This window comes from Cydia strobilella, chromosome 8 (assembly GCF_947568885.1).
Source record: "Cydia strobilella chromosome 8, ilCydStro3.1, whole genome shotgun sequence".
NCBI classification, from domain to species: domain Eukaryota; kingdom Metazoa; phylum Arthropoda; class Insecta; order Lepidoptera; family Tortricidae; genus Cydia; species Cydia strobilella.
This window is the reverse complement of record NC_086048.1, coordinates 14,085,910-14,106,253: the sequence shown is the minus strand read 5'-3', so window position 1 is coordinate 14,106,253 and position 20,344 is coordinate 14,085,910. Positions and strand designations below refer to the sequence as shown.

Sequence of the window (20,344 nt, the reverse complement as noted above, 5' to 3'; positions counted from 1 at the left end):
ACATAGAGTCAAAAGGAATAGTTCGGAACGTATGTACGTCACAGCTGACCTGACAAAATCAGCAGTGACATTGACACATTTCACACATTTGACACATTGACAGCTTGACACACAGCACAGGAGCACAGGCACAGCATTAGTTTCATGTTTAGTCCGGCTTGCCGATTTGCAGCGTGTAGTGCAGAAGTGATTTTGTTTAATATTAAATAACTCATAACATTTACTATGGAGGAAAATGTAGCTTTAGACTCTACAAAGCAGAGGAAATTCAATAAATCAATTAAAGGGATTAAAAAGCTTTTAAAGGTAAGATACTACAATATCGGCTTTAAGAGGTTATGTTTTGAGAACGCGTTTTTACTTAAATGAATTATTGCAGAAAAAACCTCATAAGCCGGCAGTACCTAAGGATGACGAAAGTAAGAAAGAAAAGGAAAAGAAGAAGCGCCCAGACAGAGGATTAGTCTATTTATCTCATATCCCTCACGGATTTTACGAGGTTGGTTTACACTTAAATTACCATGCTTACATCTGTAATTTTTGTATGTTAATCATTTGGAACCTTGGTGATGAAGAAGAAACTTACAATAAATACTGCAATATATTTAATTGATTACAAATGAATTATATTTTATTGATTTAATGAGTTTTTATTTAAATACATGTAGTGTATAGTGAGAAAGTTTTATTATTTTATTATCCTCAAACATTTATTACACGTTTTTATAGTTTTACGTCTTGACCCTGTGTTTGTTTGAGTAGTAGTAGTAGTGCAAATGCACTAGAAGTTAACAGTATGTTCGAAATAGTGCCATTAACTAGTTTGAATGTCTTTCAGCATGAAATGACGCAGTATTTCAAGCAGTTCGGCATGGTGACAAAGGTGCGCGTGATCAGGTCCCCGCGCACGGGTCGCTCCAAGGGCTACGCTTTCGTGGAGTTCAGAGAACCTGCCGTCGCTGAGATTGTGGCTGAGACCATGAACAACTATCTCATGGGAAAGAGGCTGATCAAAGGTATATCTTTTACTTTGTAAGAAGCCTTGAAGCTTAAATTTTAACACATTTACTGACAGTAAAGTTAAATGTTGTTAAGCCTACAAGTAATAAGCTTGTGCTTTTTAGGGTTCCGTACCCAAAGGGTAAAAACGGGACCCTATTACTAAGACTCCGCTGTCCGTCTGTCTGTCTGTCACCAGGCTGTATCTCATGAACCGTGACAGCTAGACAGTTGAAAATTTCCCAGATGATATATTTCTGTTGCCGCTATAACAACAAATACTAAAAAGTACGGAACCCTCGGAGCGCGAGTCCGACTCGCACTTGGCCGGTTTTTTATTATGTTTATGACTGATCTGTACTACATCTGTTTCTTAGCTGCCATCATTCCACCTGAAAAACAGAAGCACAAGGTCTTCAGGAAATACTGGAGCACCAACCACAACCCCACTGCCCACAGGAGGATTAAAGAGAGAAAGGTATATTCGACATTAAACTTAAAGCTTGTATGTATGTATGTTAATTTGTTAGTGTGGGTTGAATCTCGGTAGCTAAATTTGACCCACTATGATTTCCGATTGAGCTGAAATTTTGCATGCATATGTAAATTGGATGACAAATTCAATATTGTGATGACATTGAGCTGATCAGATGATGGAGACAGGAGGTGGCCATGGATATTCAGTGATAAAACAACGCAAACTAATGTGTTTGGGGTTGTTAGAATTGTCTCAATGAGTATTAGGTGGCTTTGGAAATAAAAGTACATTCAGCAATAAAAGCATGTACCAAAAATGAAATTTTTGCTTAAATACAGATAGAGAAATATTTTTCTGATTGTTTTCTCGTATTGTTTTTTTGTAACTATTAGCTTCAGTTGTTAATTTGTGAATAATTTGTCAGTAGTTATCTGGTGAAATACCAGATTTATGTATTTAAATATGTATACTTAACCAATGTTTATTGAAATTACAGGCTCATAATGCTGAAAAGACTGATGCCGAACATTTGAAGAAGGCCAAAAAAATGCTTTTAAAGTAAGTAGCTTGGCAGTCACAAATATTATGTAATGCTAAAGAGTCGATCACTCTTATACAGTTTAACTTATTTTCATCATTACCAGTTTATCACTTTATCTAAATTATATGGCTTTTAAGACAGTTTCTCCAATTTTTATTCAACTCAATTTGCTTTGCATGTACCCATATTATACCAATTGAATATATTTATTAGTATAGGAAAGTTCTGCATATTAACAACACAATTAACAAACAATCACAATTTTTAGTCTTCAGAAAACCAAGAAGAAGCTTAATGACCTAGGTATAAACTATGATTTCTTCAAACCTGTTGATGTTCCTGCGGCACTGTTAGAAAATGTGAAGGTTAAATCTGAGTCAGAAAGTAAACTTGTTAAGACAAAGATTGAGGTAGAAGAAAAGCAGAATAAAAAGAAGAAAGCAAATGCTGTACAGACAACAGAAAAGGTTTTTACAATATTTAGCAGTTATTTCAATGCAGTGTGAATTGTTCAAAATTCATATGCATGCATAATAGTAGGGTAAGTGAGGGCAGTAAATGTATGGAGCAGTATGCACTTTGTCCTTTGTTATTGTCCTTTAGGTCAAACAAAGCTGATTCATGAGCCACGAGATCGTACCGTGCGTACCCTCCAAAAAGTTGCTAAGAACAGAAAGAAATATAGCATAGATTGGACCTGGGGAGCCGACCCTTTCACCACCCCTTTTTGGGGGTTCGCATGGTATGATCTAGTGGCTTCTGGGCCAAATCAACTTTGTTTGACCTAAGGAATAATCGTGCCAATGCGGCATCACCTGAGACAAAAGTGCATACTCACTGCACTTACTTACCCTACTATTAAGCTATCCAATTTATTACAAAGTTTTCTACCTAACTTTCTATGATAAATAAGTCACAATATACAACAAAATTAAAATTGATAATAACAATATTTTCCAATTGCTTTGCTTGTTTCATAGTTATTGATCATGCTTCTTAATAATTTAGGTGACAAAAGAAAAGAAGCCAGAAACTAAACAACAGAAATCTGCTAAAGGAAAAACCAAGAAAGATGTCAAAAAGCCTCAAGAAAGTGATAAGGCAAAACAGAACGAGAAACAGAAGAAAATGCAAGCAGCTGGCGTGAAGTTGCCTGAAAACTTCATCAAAATTGCAGAAGAGGCGGAAGAGAGTGACAGTTCCTTAGACTTTGACTCTGATGAGTATGAGAAGATGCTGGCGAATGATTCAGATGCGTCTTCTGGTGATGAAAATGATGATGATGAAGAGGAAAGTGATGATAAAGAGGAAAGCGATGATGAAGAGGAAAGTGATGATGAAGGGGAAAGTGTTGATGAAGAAAGGTTAGTCAATAGGCGCGGCTAGGCCACGCGAATCAGCTCCACCTGTATAGATGTGCCTCTACCGGCGCATCGTAGCCGCGCGTTTGCTTAGGAGGCACGACTACACAGACTGCTCGCGAGGCGGCTCAATCCGTGTGGACCATTTACTTTTTCAATGCCTGCTTGTTAACATTTTCATATTATCCTTGATGTAACTGATGTAAGATAGTTGAGAAACAGATACTTAAGCATAGAGCAATGACTTGGAACTCCGGTGGCCGTTTAAGAAGTGTAACGCTCTTACGGTAGATGTCGCTAGGGTCCCCTAGACCCACATAGTGGGAAGATTTGCTGACTATGGATGAGGTCTTGGTGGCTCAGTTGGCAGAGCACTGGAGTATCGATCCAGAGGCCGTGAGGTAAAGTCTTACCCAAGGCAGTAAATTTTCCACTTATTTATTCTGAGCTTCAAGCATAGAGCAGTTCTGATTTTTGACAATGACGATGATATATTTTAAACATTCGTCGTAATTTTGTAATCGCAGATAGACCTTTTCTATGTTAATTATCATCACTAGAAAGTATTGGTGTAATTACACCAATAATTTTAACAATAAGACAGGGATCCAACGCGAAATTGTCAAAGCTTATGTAAACGAGACAGGAAATAAATAAGACAAACAAAATTATTTTGATAAAACAAACACTCTTAATTTAGTCAAACTGATATTAATTTGCTGTAATTTTTCAGTGAGGAAGAAATACCACAATTGATACCAATCAAGCAGAAAAAGGGCAAGAAACCTCTTGTAGCTTTGCCTCCGCCTAAGCAGGCTTCCAAGACTGCTAGTGGTCCTAAAGCTCAGAAACCAACGCCTCAGCCCAAGAAAGGGTCAAAGCCAGTCAATGTTGCACAGGGCAAGAAAGCACCTGCGGCTCAGCAGGCCGTTAAAAGGAAAAACCAACGTAAGTTAACTATTTGAAATTTTATTTTAAATACATGTTCTAATGTTGTTAATAAGATATTACCATTGTTAAAATAATAAAACAAATCTCAACTAATATTGGGATGATTTAGTAAATTAATAGGCTACATAATATTTAACAAAGACCTTTCTCACACATGGTGATGGCGTGATGCAAATGCAACCTATGCTCTCACACGGCTAGAGTTATGCCGTTCACGGGAACGTTCCCCATTTTGTATGGGGAACGGCACAACTCTACACACGGCGCGCTTCAACTTGTATCGCAATCGGTGATCTGGCTTTTACTACCGCCAACCATTTATAATTTACGATTCTATCTAAAATACAAACAACTCACTGTTTTCATTTTCTTGTGACTGGATCGTATAGTTCTTACTTTTATTACAGAACCCGAAGTGTCACCCAAGAAACCGAAGTTTGAGAAGAAAGATAAGAAGCCAAGAAATAAACAATTTAAAAAGAAAAATAAAGCATAAGTAATTGTTTATAAATATCGATTTTATTTTTCCATTAAAACGAAGACATTTGACAGGTACATTTTATTTATTATATGTACTTACAATTGAAATAGAATTCACAGATGATCAGAAAATAACGTCTATTTATTGCACTAAAGCTAATATTGATCAAAAACACCTAGAATCTAGTATAAAATTGACATTGGTATATTATTAGGGCAAGGATCACAAAAGGATATTTAAGGTACTGTTACACATGATCTGCTGTTTACATTTGCTATTTGCCAACATTAAAAGTAGCACGTCCTAAACACATGCTAGTGCATCAAATCTTCTCAAATGATTCTTCTTCTAATCTGTTAAACAAAAGCTATCATTTATTTTGTGCCTTTGTGTGTTTCGGTCGGCCATTGTGTCTGAGCGCTTGGCACAAGAAGATTCATACTAGAGGTAATAGCATTTGCTCAATGGGCGTGCTTAGCGCGTGTGAACAGGTTTGCTTATTGAAGCATGCTAGTATCGATCACTCGTTCGCAGCAGGTTCCACTAAATACTAGCATGCTTATTGCTAGCAAACGTGTTCATAAGCATGCTCATAATAAGCATACTACTAGCACGCTTTTAACCCTTAAATGCATGATTTTTTGTGATTTTGGATAGCTGCATATTGAGCCACGGACCATCAAATATACGATGCATATATATACATCATTATGCATTTAAGGGTTAACATGCTATTCTAGAGCATGTGTAACAGTACCAGTCTACAATTATTTTGATGTGGATCCTAGGGATGTACACAGTACATAAAGCTACAGTTCTAAACTGTACTACTTATAAGAATTCATTATAACAAAATAGCAAGGTCATCGAGCCGTGATGGTAATGAAGGATACCTTTGCTTAAACATAACTATCATAAAATACTACTAAAATCGTACAAAAAACAAACGGCGCGAATGAAGCATTCACAAGTGTGATTTACGGACGTTTAGTTATTCCCAAGACTAAAAACCGGCCAAGTGCGAGTCGGGCTCGCGCACGAAGGGTTCCGTACCATTACGCAAAAAAATCACGTGCGTTGTATGGAAGCCCCACTTAAATATTTATTTTATTCTGTTTTTAGTATTTGTTGTTATAGCGGCAACAGAAATACATCATCTGTGAAAATTTCAACTGTCTAGCTATGACGGTTCGTGAGATACAGCCTGACAGACAGACAGCGGAGTCTTAGTAATAGGGTCCCATTTTTACCCTCTGGGTATGGAACCCTAAATAAATTGTTGGTTATTGAAACCATTTCATTTTGAACCGTTTCCACAAAATACGTGCGTTTCTGTGGGACAGGACAGGAATAGGTTTATGCGGGAATTTATTTCACTGTTCACTGGTCCTATTGTCACTGGAAGTTAACACTTTTACCGCCAAAGAGGTTAACTGTCGCGCAGCTACAGCCCAATATCAACGTTCTTGCATTACGACAAGGTTCAAGATGACCGCGCCGCGATAGCCGTGGCGTTCGAATGGTAATGTTCCCGGCAAGCTCGGTTCTCCATACAAACGTAGTTACAATCGAATACATATTAACTTTAAGCTAATTTTGCGGTTTCACACGTATTTTTAGTCACTCGCGCGACATGTTTCGGAGAGCCTTGGTCTCCATTTTCAAGCACTGACAGTGCATGAGTGAGCAGCGGTCACGACGGGCGGCCGTCAGCGTCACGTACTGCAGCGCGCGATGAGATAACCGGTTTAGGGAGGTCTTGCGCTGTCGTTGTAGGCGGGCGCGATGGCGGGTTTGGGTCACCCAACACTTGTAGCGATGAACAAACGCGAAATCGCAAAATTACCTTAAAGTTAGCTTAAACACTTACGCTCTCATTTTAAAACGACTAGCTAGATTGCTCTGAAACTTTGTACTTACAATAGGATAAGGTATATCTAGGTCTGTAATTAGTGTATGTAGCTACAGATACAATAGTTAAAAAAATACAGCGAATTTAAATTTTTCATACGAAACTTGGTTTTGCTCTATTTCGTTTGTTTTATATATTATATGTTTTATACTAGAATTACTAGAGCTATATAAACGGATTACAGGCCTAGATATACCTCATGTCATTGTATGCGCAAAGTTTCATTATAATCCAACACGTAGTTTTGAAATGAGAACGAAACTCCGTTTGTATGGGAAGGTGAATTTCGGCCTAGCATGCCGGGGACTCTTAAGTCCAAAATGATTTTATTTTGGCTTACGGTATGTGTACTAAAATACTACACTGACGAATGATTTAAAAAGTCATCAATAGAAAAACATCTAAGTACAACTAATATAAAGAGACTAGTGCTATGAACAGTATTTGTACTAGAGCATTTAGATTAGAGATATGATTAAGTAAATGATTAAGATAATGATTTTTCGATTAGAGAAATAATTAAGTACTAACAACTATGGACTGTAACTGTCTGAAAATAAATTATTTTTATTTTTTTATTTATTTAATGTGGGTATGATTAGGTATCTGCTTGCCTACAAGGTTATACAATCCCACTTGGCACCAACCATAACCGGGTAAAACCCAGAGAAATACTAATTTACTTGTCACAGATTTTCACTAACATTAAATATATCGGAGTTTTGCAATGTTGGAACGGAACCATAAAAATAAAGATATAAAATAATATCATCAATTCACACAACAATCCGATAAATTTAATGCTAAAGATACCTTAAAATGCACATATATATTATATTTATATACCTATCATTGAAACTATTTGAAAAATAAATCATAATTTACACAAACTCAGTACAATTTGTATTTCTTTGCCCAGGCTGCTCAATATTTGAATGGATTTTGGTTATCTCAAACAATCCAAATACAAATCAGGTACAATTATTTGACCTCCACGTTGGCGTTACATTATAGTCTCCGGGACTTCGGGTATATTTCAAAAATTCCAATTGTTTCTAAACGATCAAACATTCGTATCTACTCTGTATCACCAGAGAGAATTAAGAAGACATAGAGTGCTCACTTCATACATCGGTTTTGTTACCAAAAAGACTATTATTTTCGTACTCTACATCTAGCGGCAAACAGAAAGTCTAACGATTTTCAGCTAATATTATAACCAGAGTAACCGGAACTCCATTTTCAACTCCTGCTTATAATATTAGTTATTAGTCGTCAGTCGCGACACATGTGACAGTAGGTAGCAGTACTTGACGCTAGACGTAGACTACGAAAATAATAGTCTTTTTGGTAACAAAACCGATGTATGGAGTGAGCACTCTATGTCTTCTTAATTCTCTTTGGTATCACAGTCTATAAAACAATACAGTCATTCGACGAAGTTGTCTAGACAGGGCAATCGTGCGGGGTGCGAGGGGCGAGTCGCGCGCACCCGAGCTGCATACATCGCCATTGTTAGTAGCTCGGTACTACTTACAGGGCTAGCGTGTCTTATTAATTGTCACATATTATTTTGGGCAGTTGTGTAAAAGTCTGTGACAACCCTATTGTGTTCTTGTGCGGTGTCTACGCAAACATCAAGGGCGGTCCACTGTTACTTTTTACACTGTGTCTGTACCATCCAATTTAACAATAACCGGCCTCTCATCATCATCATCAGCGTCCAATCCCGTGAAATCCCACTGCAATTTCTCTGTTAAATTCTCCTTGAATCTTTCAATCATTGTCAGGAGTCGTCCATCCACTTTGCTCACATAAGCTGTTCTGAATAACTCTCTCAGCTTCTTATATACTAGGTTCTTGTTCATGACGATATCTGCTAGGAAGTCCTCGGGCATTTCCTCGATTTGTATCTCCATTGTTCTGATGAAGTGGAAGAAGACGCTCCTGTATTTGTGGATGGCATCGTCGCATGAGCAGAGGAGGATAACGAGGCTCTTCCAGTGGTCGAAGCATTCAAGGGAGTGGCCGATTAGGAAGCAAAGATATGCTAGTTGGAGCTCTCCAATGATGTGCAGGGGCCTAGAATTAAAATAGTTATTTACGATACAAGTGCGGAAAAGAGGAAGTTCGCAACGAGTGGCGATAAATTAAAACACGACCGCTGGGAGTGTTTAAATCGACACGAGTTGCGAATTACCTATTCGCAGGTGTATCGTACAACGTTTTACAGTACATATGGCCCTTTAAACTTCCGACATATGTACGAAAAGTGCTCTTTTACGCACTAGTGCGAGAAAGTAGCACCATATGTAATATTTTGCACTACCTACTTAATTGCTCTACTATTCTAATGTTTATGGTGGTATTCTAAAGTCTAATGGTTAGAGTGCTAAGCATCGAGCGTTAATTACGAAGTGGCGCGTATAAGTATGAAGCTATCGCGGCTGCTCGCATATCTTAGCTGTATACTTTTGGTTTGTGTTTGTTTACCTATATTTATTTTATTTTATTTATTTGGCTCACAAAACAAGTTACAGACAATTTCAGAAATTAATACAATATTAGCATACAGTTCAGATCTAGACTATAACTCTAAGCATGTGTGCACAGGATTAGAAGATTTAGTTACAATTTATTGCTAGGGAGGTGAGATGCCATTTCTACACAAGATTATGGACAGAAAAGTAAAATAAACAGTAGCAAGATCCAGTTTACAGAGTTGCGTGCGCTAGTAATTAATCTACCTAAGTCTAAAACTAAAACTAAATTATACTAAATATTTTCAATTAATTAATTAATCAAAAAGCGTTTACGGAAATTACAATTATGAACGCAGCCTATGGACACAAAATTTTGCGGATTTTATTTTTGAATGTGGGTAAGCTGCATTCAAATATATCTAAGGACGGATTCTCGGTAACGGTTTCGTTATATAAGCGACACATTCTTGTTATGGGATTATAAAATGATGTGTTGTTTTTGTAGATCTGTAGATGAAATATTTTGAGTGAGGGGTTGCGAGATTTGTATCGAGTGACAAAATTTAGAAGAGAAAGAAGGGTGGGACAGTCAATTTTGGAGTGTACAATTTTATAAAGTATTAACAGTTCGCTGCACTTCCTGCGATTTGCAAGGGATGGAATATTGAAGTACTTGAGCCTGCTGGCATATGATCTGAGGCTGCGACCAAGCTGGAGCCTGAAGCTGAGGATATTAAGAAACTGCTTTTGCACTTTTTCTAACCTGTCGACGTGAGTGTTGTAATAAGGTGCCCATATTACAGATCCATACTCTAAAGTGCTCCTAACCAAGGAGCAGTATAAGTATTTTAAAACGTATGAGTTTTTTAAATCCTTGGTAAAGCGAGATATAAAACCATTAATCTTGAAACCTTTTGAAATCAAGTACTCATAGTGAGATTGGAATGTTAATTTTTCGTCAAAGCAGATACCAAGGTCCCTAATTACGGATGTACGATTAAGCGTGAAATTATTTAGAGAATAATTAAAAATTAACTTTTGTTTTGACGTTGAGAAAGAAATTACGTAACATTTATCCGTATTTAGGAACATACGATTGGAGATGCACCATTCTGCAATTGCATTCAGATTACTCTGAAGGATTTCACAGTTTTGGACGTTAGTTATTGTTGAGTAGATCTTGAGGTCATCTGCGTACAGTAAGCATGGACACGACAGACGCTCGACTAGGTCATTAATAAAAACAACAAAGAGAAGAGGACCCAGGTATATGATTCTATTTACTAGTTAAAAGTATTATTTTTGTTGACTCGTAGAAAAAGTAATGTATACAATAATAGCAATAGTGATATAATCAAGCTTTTCAATCTCGTACCCAATAAGGCCACTCAGCAAGCTTCGTGGGCTACGATACTCAACTGAAAAACTCTCCATTATATTACGGTTGTATAATAGTAGTTTATGCAACTGATACATAATGAGAGGCCTTAAGAGCAGGTTTCATAATAGAATTACACGAGTGTTTTAATTTTAAGGCCTAATTATGTACAGTGGCATACACTACTTTATCTACACACATATCATAAGTACTCTAAGATGGGTACGAACGTTTCTTTAAAATTATAGACAAACGAGTGAAGTCCCTATTCTCATGCCACTAGAGATCAAATGTCGTGCGGTTTATATTTAAAAAACCGGCCAAGTGCAAATCGGACTCGCGCACTAAGGGTCAAAAAAACGGCAAAAAAATCACGTTTGTTGTATGGGTGCCCCACTTAAATATTTATTTCATTCTGTTTTTAGTATTTGTTGTTATAGCGGCAACAGAAATACATCATCTGTGAAAATTAGAGTTGTGCATGCTCGTTCACTGAAAAGATCGCTCCCACCTAGTACAATCTCACAACTGTACTAGTTCGGACTTTTAGTACAGAGATTTAGATTTATTTATTTCAGGATGAAAATTACACTATAAATTTGCATCAATTAAATTGCATCAATTGCATCTTTACGATCGAGAGAGTCGACATTTAGTTTTAGTTCGGTCGGATCACTCGGATCGCTTTGCTGACATTGTCACTCCTCGGTCCTCGCTCCCATTCTGTTTCGTTCGCGCGTAGTGTACTAAAACGTACTAAGAGCAGAATCATTAGGGAATAGTTCGGTCTAGTACAGTGGAGGGAATCGTGTCTTTTTTGATTTTAGTACATGTACTACACAAGCCTAGTGAAAATTTCAACTGTCTTAACTATCAGAATCAGAATCTGAAGAATCTGAAAACATACTGAATTGACGTTTCGTATCGATAACTGTTTTAATATCTATGGATACTAGAATTAGAGACCCACTTGAGTTTTAACAGCTGTTCCAAATTTAAACTCATAACTTTACAAAAATCTATAATGTAATAACATTAAAGTACAGATTTTACCTACTACCACAGATAAGAAAGTTCTCATAGTAAAACTGGTTGTAATAATAATTACTATAATACTGGTCCTTTCCTACGGTTTCTGAACTGAACGCATTTTAGAGCACTAATGATATGTGCGTAGATAAAATACTATTGGACGCGGCACGCCGCCCTGCGTAATTAGCATACTTACTCATTGTGTTGCGCGATCATCAGCTCTAAAGAGTAGGACTGGTCTAAGTAATGCTTGGTGATTTCTTCTGGAGTGGAGCCCGGAGGGTATTTGTCCTGCGGTATTTCTGTGAACCTCATTGAGGCGCCTGCAATGTGACAATAAGGTTTTTATCAAAATTTTTGATACAAGCTTTTATTGCTGACTGTACTTTTTCTTTCAATAGTAGGCCTAGCGCAGGAAGGGCGCGACAGTACCTCGCCCGCCAGATAGACTACCCGCAGATACAGTCGCACCTCTCCTGTGCTAAGCCTACAGGCAACTAAAATTCATCGAGACAATTCTAACAAACCATATTGTGTTATCACAGAGTTCCTATGGCCACCTCTTCTTATGTCCATCATCAGATCAGCTCTATGGTACCCATAATATTCCATTGTGACCCAACTTACATGTCTGTGAGGTTCTCAATAGGAAATTGGAAAATGGGTCAAATTTAGCTTCCAAGATTTGACCCCCACTAACTAACATGCTAACAGGGCAAGTCAAATAAAAGCTTGTAAAAAGAAGTTTACCGGGCACAGGTTTCAAGTCTGGTAACATAGCATTCTCCTTCTCAGCTCTAGTGACTCTCTTGGCTCTCTTAGCATCGGATTGCCCCGGAGTCTCTGCACCCTCCTCAGTTGGTGTTTCAGGTTCCTCCTGGCTCTCCATTGACTCGGACTTGGTGCCTCGCGGCCGGTCTTCATCCGTCATGGAGAGGAGTTCCACTGAGGCTCGGATGATACCCTTTTCTGGAGACAGTTTTGTTGCGAGTTCAGCTGAAATGTTAGATAAAAAGTTTAAGTTTATTTTGGTGTCAGGGTGTAGGATGTTAACATGAATGTATTGGAAACAGCATTAAACCAAGCACAGTTTTAAACCAATTGGTGTAATATTCGACCAATATGATTGCAACTAGTTGTGCAATAAGAACTGATGGGGATCACATTGACACCGTAAAACGAATGAGTGGCTGAGACCACAGAGCAAGGTCACTGATGTTGTAAAACGCGTAGCCAGTTTGAAGTGGGAATGGGCTGGTCATATAGCACTACGAAAGATCGATTCGTGGAGTAAACGAAGTACTCAAAGTAGACCCCAGATGCGTTGGGACAACGACATCAAAAGGACTGCGGGGAAGAAGTGGCTCCAGGTCGCACATAACAATGACGAATGGCGCAAAATGAAGGAGGGTGAGAGTGAATGAGGGAGGGAGATTCCCGAAGGGTAGAAAAGGGCTAGAGAGAGAGAGAGAGAGAGAGAGAGAGAGAGAGAGAGAGAGAGAGAGTTGTGCAATATTTTGAAAAGAAGTAAGTCTGACTGGTTCGACTATAACAAATTGGACTTGGACAAAGAAATTGTAAGATTTTTCAAAACTTTTGGGATAACTATTTTTTCCCTGATATATAAGACAATGCTATTGACTAGTTATCAAATAGTAACATTTTAAGAAGTTTTTGCAAAGTATGCAGAATTTCATATACAAAAATTACTTTGTGACATTGGTAACTCTTTTTCTAATTAAAATAAAGATTTAAAAAAAGGCTGTTGATGTTGCATTGAGACATTGTTATAAACTTTTCAATATTTTTATTTGGCACAAAATTAGCCATCACATGTTGCCAATTACCTGTTATCTGTGATGTAAGCAGCTTCCATTTCTGCCATATCTCATAAGGGTACGGAGCCAGGTGCCGGTCCAAGTTGAACAGGTTGTCCTTCAACCGCTGGATGCTCTCCTCGCTTATCTCCTCTGTGCTTATGTCTTCCGTCTTCTTGTCCCACATCTTTACGAGAAACTCTTTTTTGTTGAAGTAGTGCATAAATCCAGACCTATGTTTAAAAGTGGAAATTATTTACAAGATTATGCTGCTCTTAGAATACAGAAACAATTTATCAGACTTTATAACCAAGACATACCTTCATTGTACTTTTGGTCTAATCTTATAAAAGTAAAACATGTGTCCCTACAGGTAAAATAAATAAATAAAAGAAACTGCACTCTTACACAGCATATTGGTAGCATTCCCATACACCCCATTAAGCAAATTTTTAAGAGGGGAACCCATAGTAGAGAACCATCAAATGATGTTGTAACTGTTGTAAGATAATAATCACAAAGAGCCACAAACATTGATTTGATACTCTCAATATTTCAAGTAGGTTTTTTTTTTACGAAACGCCGTATGTGGCACCCGAGTGGCGGTTTGTGGACCCCATAGGGATCGGATTGATTTCCGGGTGAAGGATCAAGCACAAGTTTCTTAAACAGCCAAAAGTTATGAAAATAAAATAAATAAAACATTATCTCTCACCTTGGGCAGACGTCCCCGGTACTCTTGCTGACCGCTGAGTAGTGCACGTAGTGTAAACCCGGTGGAATCATTTTAATTCCACGGAAATCCTCATCAGTGTTCCAGCATTGCATGTCAATGCCAAACTGCGTTTCCTCAGGTACACCGAGGAACACGAACGTCCCGCCCTCGACGAGGAGCTTCTTCGCGGTCTCCTGGTCCATTTTGTAATGAACCTTTGCCGCAAGTCAATAAAATAAGTTAAAAATACAACAAATCAATATGTTTACATTTGTTGAGAATGTCAGAGGTTTCACTAGTGATGTGACATGACATTTAACCTTTTTTAGGTTGTACCTGTACCGGTTTCTCAATACAAAATTACAAAAGTGGTAACTGAAAATAAAAATCTTTAAGCCGTAACAGACTACCACACGTATCGATGGTGTGTAAGGTGGTCGCCGTACGTGCGTTAAGGACGCAGCTATAAGTAAGAGCGAGAAAGATACTTTAACCGCACCAAGGTCGCGGTGCGGTGCGGTAGTCTGTTACGACTTTTATACTTGTTTGTTACTTTCATATTTGATATCATTTGGTACTTTCATTGTTTTCATTTGACTTTATTTCTGTGCGTCACCCTCATTCAAGTAAAAATAGTTCAAATTCGAACGTCACGAATTTGAAAGATTTTTATCAATTATTCTATGTTTTTTGTGTAAGAATGTCCCATAATATTTATTATTTATTTATTTTTTGCATGGTTATGGGTTTACAATAGTTATTTCTGCAACGAGAGAGGAAAGTTGGTTTTTCTTGCGAGTGTTTATCGCTACGCTCAAGGTTCTAACTTAGAAACACTCGCTTCGCTCGTGATTCAATTATAGAATCTTTCGCTTTCTCGGGACTCAAAAACACGAGATGTAAAATAACTTTGCTCGTGTTGCACACATAATTTTTCACCTCAGTAGTGAGAACATATTAAAGGTTAAAATGTATTTTGAATTACACAGAATAATACAGAAAAAAAAGAATAAAAGTATGAAGTGGCAGTTCATGGCCTTCACTAAATTAAAAAGCTACTTTGTTTCACTCCCTGAAGTGAGGAAAGTCGCACTTTCCTCACTCCAGGGAGTGACGAAAGTAGGCTTGTTCGAGCTGCTGAGGTAAAAAGGTAATAACAGGTTCATGTTCGCCATATCCTGCCTTTATTGTCATGATCGAAAATTCTAATGGACCCTTAAGGTGACTGTCCGTTTGTAACTGCCGCTGCACTGCAGTTGCGACGTTACGCGGTGCCGCACTACTGTAGCAGCACGACTGCGGCTGTTGCGGCGTGCAGTCGCGACAGCGTTCGTTGATGGCTTGTCAATGTCAAGTCATATAATGTCAGACGTACAAATAAAATACTAATTTACTTTTGTATTTTTTACGTGAAGAAGCGAGTGACGATAATGCTACATGCTACATGAAAAAGAAGACCAGTTTGCCTTTCTACAATAGTCAGAGTACGACGAAGGCAGCTACGCAATATTAATAAAAAATCTGATATTTAATGGTGATCCTTTATTCAGATAATATTGCCGATTAAATGAAAAGCAATTCAACATTGAATGAGACTTAATAATTGACGAAATACAATCAAATTACTCAAATAAAATTAATGCAGAGGAGAAATTATTCTTAACATTAAGGTAAGTTCACAATGTGAAATTTTCTTCCCCATCCTCTTGCCTAAATGCGTGACCACCAGGTGACCACCGCACACAGCAATCCAATGCGATGAATAAAATTATTTGTAAGAGCTATAAGTAATTGCGCAATTTACACTTCATATTGTCAAGTTTGCTATTTGAAACTGAAACACAAATTAAAATCCCTCTTGTGTTGCAGGTGTCCATGGGCGGCACGGCACTCTTTATGATATGACCGTGCATCCATATAAAACTTGACGGGCGAGACAAGAAATTCTTTATGAAGCTTTCTTCATAAAAATCTTCTATTGCCCTCACCTTGGCCGATAGAAAGAACTTCAAATAAATTAATTTGAATAATAAATGGTTTCCTCGTGTTGGTGTGATGAAAAATTGCGTGTTGCACTGTAACAAAGTTTGTTTAACCCTCATGCCTTAAGACCCCCGCAACTGTCAATATTCTAAATTTTAAACCATTCGCTTCTCTCGTGGTTCAATTTTGTATCCTTTCGTATGTTTGGATATCAATATATTACCAGGAGGTATTAAACAACATCTTTGCTCCTTGTAATAAAAATTAATGATTGCTTCGTTTATTTAGCTCAGGAATGGCTTTGCAAATTTTGCAATGACAAAATTAGAAAGTGTCGCCATAAACGACATTATATAATATATTACGACTAGAGTTGCCAGGAATATTCGGCAACTATTCGGCCTATTCGGCCACTTTGCCGATTATTCGGTATTCTATTTGCCTCTCTATCGCTCGTGCCCTGTCGAGCTTATAGCTATCCTCGCAAAACTACGAAAAAATAAAAGAACAGTTTATTTAATGAATTTATCATGATATGATAAAAAAAATCACGTAGGAAAATATAGCTTGGCCAGGATTAGGGAATATTACGCGAAACTGCGTAGGGGCGCCAGGGCGCCACTAACACAATCTGAGGGTCTATCGCAAACCAAGATGAAAATCGAAATTTCGTTATCTAACATCTCTGTCACTCTTGCATATTCGAGCGATAAAGAGGCAGATAGCGAAATTTCGGATTCGCGTTTTCCGGTAGGTCCTCTGTAAACAAACCGCCTTGATGCATCAATGTCATATTTTGTTATCTCTGAAAACTTGTCAAAAACTTATTAAAGGTACAGTATGTATACTACAGTATGATAGTATGTATACGTGTATGTAGTGGGTACAGTGTGTTACTCTATGGTTTACTAAAAAGGCTAGTCCTGCACTCTGGTGGCAGAACATTGCAGTAATATCCCCTTTTGTCTTAGGCTAGTATACTAGTACCTAAAGGAAATGGATGAGTAGATTTTTGTTTTTTCTTATTTACTGACAAATTGGGACACTATTTCCCCTCTGCCGAGGTACAAGATCAATTGTGCATGCATACAACTAGCGCGGTGCGTGTTGTACACAATTATTGTGTACAACACACACGTTTCCTAACTGGCTCTGTGATATGGCTCAATATAGATTAGCAAAAAAGTTTACAGTAGGGACAGTCGCCATCAGATATATCGGAGCGACCGAGGTGCTAAAAATATCTGAACACTCTAGCGCCTTGACAATAAAGGCGTGTTCAGATATTTGTGAGCTCCTGGGCCGACCCGATATATCTGCGATATATGGCGACTGTACGTATTATATTCTTTGGACTGTATCATCGGGGTTGTATATCCTTGGGTGTAATAAGCTCCTTATTAGAACCTCAGAATAATGACTAAAGCATAGAAGTCGGGCAAAAATGCTTCGCAATTATGTATACCCGTACTTTACTTCCTTACGAATTAGATAATGTGGCGAAAAGAGATGCATATATGCTTGTTATTTCTCATTTACGTACGGTGTCATAAGTTTGATAATTTGCTAGGGATGTGACTGTGTCGACTTTTTATATCGATAAATTATGCGTAAGTTTATGTGCCGTGTAAAAGAATAATCACGAAATTGGCAAATTGATAATAGTCTGGCTAATAAAAGTTGAACCTGAAAAAACGCGGCAATTTCAAGAAATCTGTAGCAGGCGGCTCGTTGAAATGAAATGAAATGCGTGGAATACAAGGATTGCATAACTTTTATACTTTTTATAATTTTCATATTCTAAAAATCATTAAAAAGTATAAAAATTATGCAATCCTTGGAATCAAAGAGCCGCCTGATATGAGGATTAATGCATGTACCTAATATAGCTTTTATCTCATTTGCAGTCTACCACTCAGAACCGTCTAACTATACCTCTCGTTTTTTTATCATTAGAAAGAAGGCTAGCGATCTTAACGTGTCGTTTTATCGAAAAACACTTTGAAAATAAGTCACAACAAATATAATATACGATCATTTACATACTTTTGCTTTCATAAGCAAAATATTGCTATATTTATAAAAAAACTTGTCAATAAAAAGACACGTGGAAATGGTTTACCGTTTTTTCTAATGCTAAAAGACTAAGTATAGTTTCTAGTCATGTACAGTCAGCTGCAGAGAAAAGGCACCCCCCCTGCATACAAAGTTCTGTAAATTAGTATGGACGTGGGGTACCTTTTCTCTGCAGCCTACTGTACCAAATAGGAAATGAAAAAAAAACGTTCGTGTAATATATATTTTTTATTTAATAATAGGGAATATTACGCGTAACTCGGCGTAGGTGGCGCCACTATCACAATCTCGTCTATCGCGAAACAAGAAAATCGAACTTTCGTTATCTAACATCTCTGTCACTCTTGCGTATTCGAGCGATAAAGAGGCAGCTAGATAACGAAATTTCGGATTCGAGGATTCCGGTAGGTCCCCTGAAAACTTGTCAAAAAGGTACAGTATGAATAAGTTACTCTACGGTGCACTAAAAAAGCTAGTGCTGCACTCTGGTGGCAGAACATTGCAGTAATATCCCCTATTCCTCGTCCTTTGGAAATCTGAAATAAAAAGTTGAGTTTTGTGACCAACAATATTAATAAAAGGAACATTCATCAATGATCATTAATGTCTTTTTTATTAGGGTTCCGTACCCAAAGGGTAAAGACGGGACCCTATTACTAATACTTCGCTGTCAGTCTGTCTGTCACCAGGCTGTATCTCATGAACCGTGATAGCTAGACAGTTGAAATTTTCACAGATGATGTATTTCTGTTGCCGCTATAACAACAAATACTAAAAAGTACGGTCCCCTTGGTGCGCGCGTCCGACCCGCACTCGACCGGTTTTTAGTATTAAACTATAGTCTGGCAAACACAATCTGTCAGTAAGTAAGAACAAAGAAAACTATAGGTACAGTCGAAGGCAAAAATATCGATCCAGACAAATGGCTTAAAAATATGTGAACACGATTTTATTGTCTGAGCGTACACATATTTTTGAGACTTTGGGAATGTATATATATTTATGCCCTTGACTGTACTCATCAATTAAAATGAGACAGTCCTGGGCCAAACTATAAGAAAGCTGTAAATGTCGATAGGTTATTGATCTGAGGTCGATACATCACTATGCCAAAAATATAACCTTTCATACTTAGCAGAAAATTTATGCAAAAATCTATATAGACTTGAATGCAAGTAATAATTACATAAACAATATATCGATTTCTATGTTTAGGGTCAGGTCCTATAAATTAATTTCTTCAAAATTGAACAAAACTCACCGATTAAAGGTTATCGGTTCGTGATTATTTTCTTTTCTTCCTGTATGCGATTTACAGCCCTCGATCACACAAGACATTATCACAAAGGGAACTTCAAACCATTACAAATAAAAACTCAACACGTTTTCCAACAATCTTTCAGGAATATCAAGAATATAATTAAAATAAACCAAGATGACCGCTGAAACATCCCGAAATATTTCAACTAAAATAATACGACTATGTCAAGTTGTTACAGTTGACACCTACCTGTGAAATAACGAACTTATATTTTATTTGGCTGGATTATATTATAGAACCACATAGGACCATTTGACATTTCCCTCAGTTCATCTTATGACAATACTGAAAAAAACGAAAGAACTTGCGGATTGTTGTCTCACTCACTCATAGACAAAAAGTAATAACGTGTTGTGAATACGATATCTTTTACCAAGCTTTTATTTTTGCCCGGCTTCTTTCCTTTAGTCATTATTCTGAGATTAGAACGTAGTGGTTATATCCTCTTTGCTTAGAACTACTCATATCTGTGACCCAAAGACATTTCAGTGCAGGTGACAGATTTGACGTGCGGTCTGCAGCCGCAGTTGCAATAATACACGAAATACACAAAAATGGCCATGCTACGTGCAGTCGGCCTTGTCATTAATTTTACTATGGAAATTGACAATAACACCGACGTGTCGGAGCAGTAGTGCAGCTGCGGTCGGGAAAACGTTAAAATCACCATATTACGTGCAGTCGATATCGTCATTCATTTTACTATGGAAATTGACAATAACACCGACGCGTTCAGGCCGCTGCAGTAGTGTCGGAGCAGTAACGCAGCTGCGGTTGAAAATCGACAGTCACCTTTAAAATTTCTCAGTCAGGAAA

The 20,344-nt window shown here is 37.6% G+C and overlaps 2 protein-coding genes across 2 annotated transcripts; one reads left to right on the top strand and one right to left on the bottom strand.

The window, feature by feature from the left end:
• Nucleotides 1–103: 103 nt before the first annotated feature.
• Nucleotides 104–4,885, top strand: LOC134743754 (MKI67 FHA domain-interacting nucleolar phosphoprotein-like). Its single transcript, XM_063677398.1, has 9 exons — nt 104–306; nt 380–499; nt 839–1,016; nt 1,377–1,477; nt 1,974–2,035; nt 2,287–2,485; nt 3,027–3,382; nt 4,113–4,327; nt 4,738–4,885. Exons 1-9 carry the CDS (start codon nt 226–228, stop codon nt 4,824–4,826), a joined length of 1,401 nt encoding a protein of 466 aa, XP_063533468.1. The 5' UTR covers nt 104–225; the 3' UTR covers nt 4,827–4,885.
• A 665-nt stretch (nt 4,886–5,550) lies between these two features.
• LOC134743681 (protein AAR2 homolog) lies at nt 5,551–14,457 on the bottom strand. The gene is made up of 6 exons (XM_063677277.1): nt 14,149–14,457; nt 13,464–13,666; nt 12,367–12,612; nt 11,813–11,939; nt 8,391–8,805; nt 5,551–7,800 (listed from the first exon to the last, which is right to left on the bottom strand). The coding sequence occupies exons 1-6, from the start codon at nt 14,349–14,351 to the stop codon at nt 7,732–7,734; spliced, it is 1,263 nt and encodes a 420-aa protein (XP_063533347.1). The 5' UTR covers nt 14,352–14,457; the 3' UTR covers nt 5,551–7,731.
• Nucleotides 14,458–20,344: the final 5,887 nt, after the last annotated feature.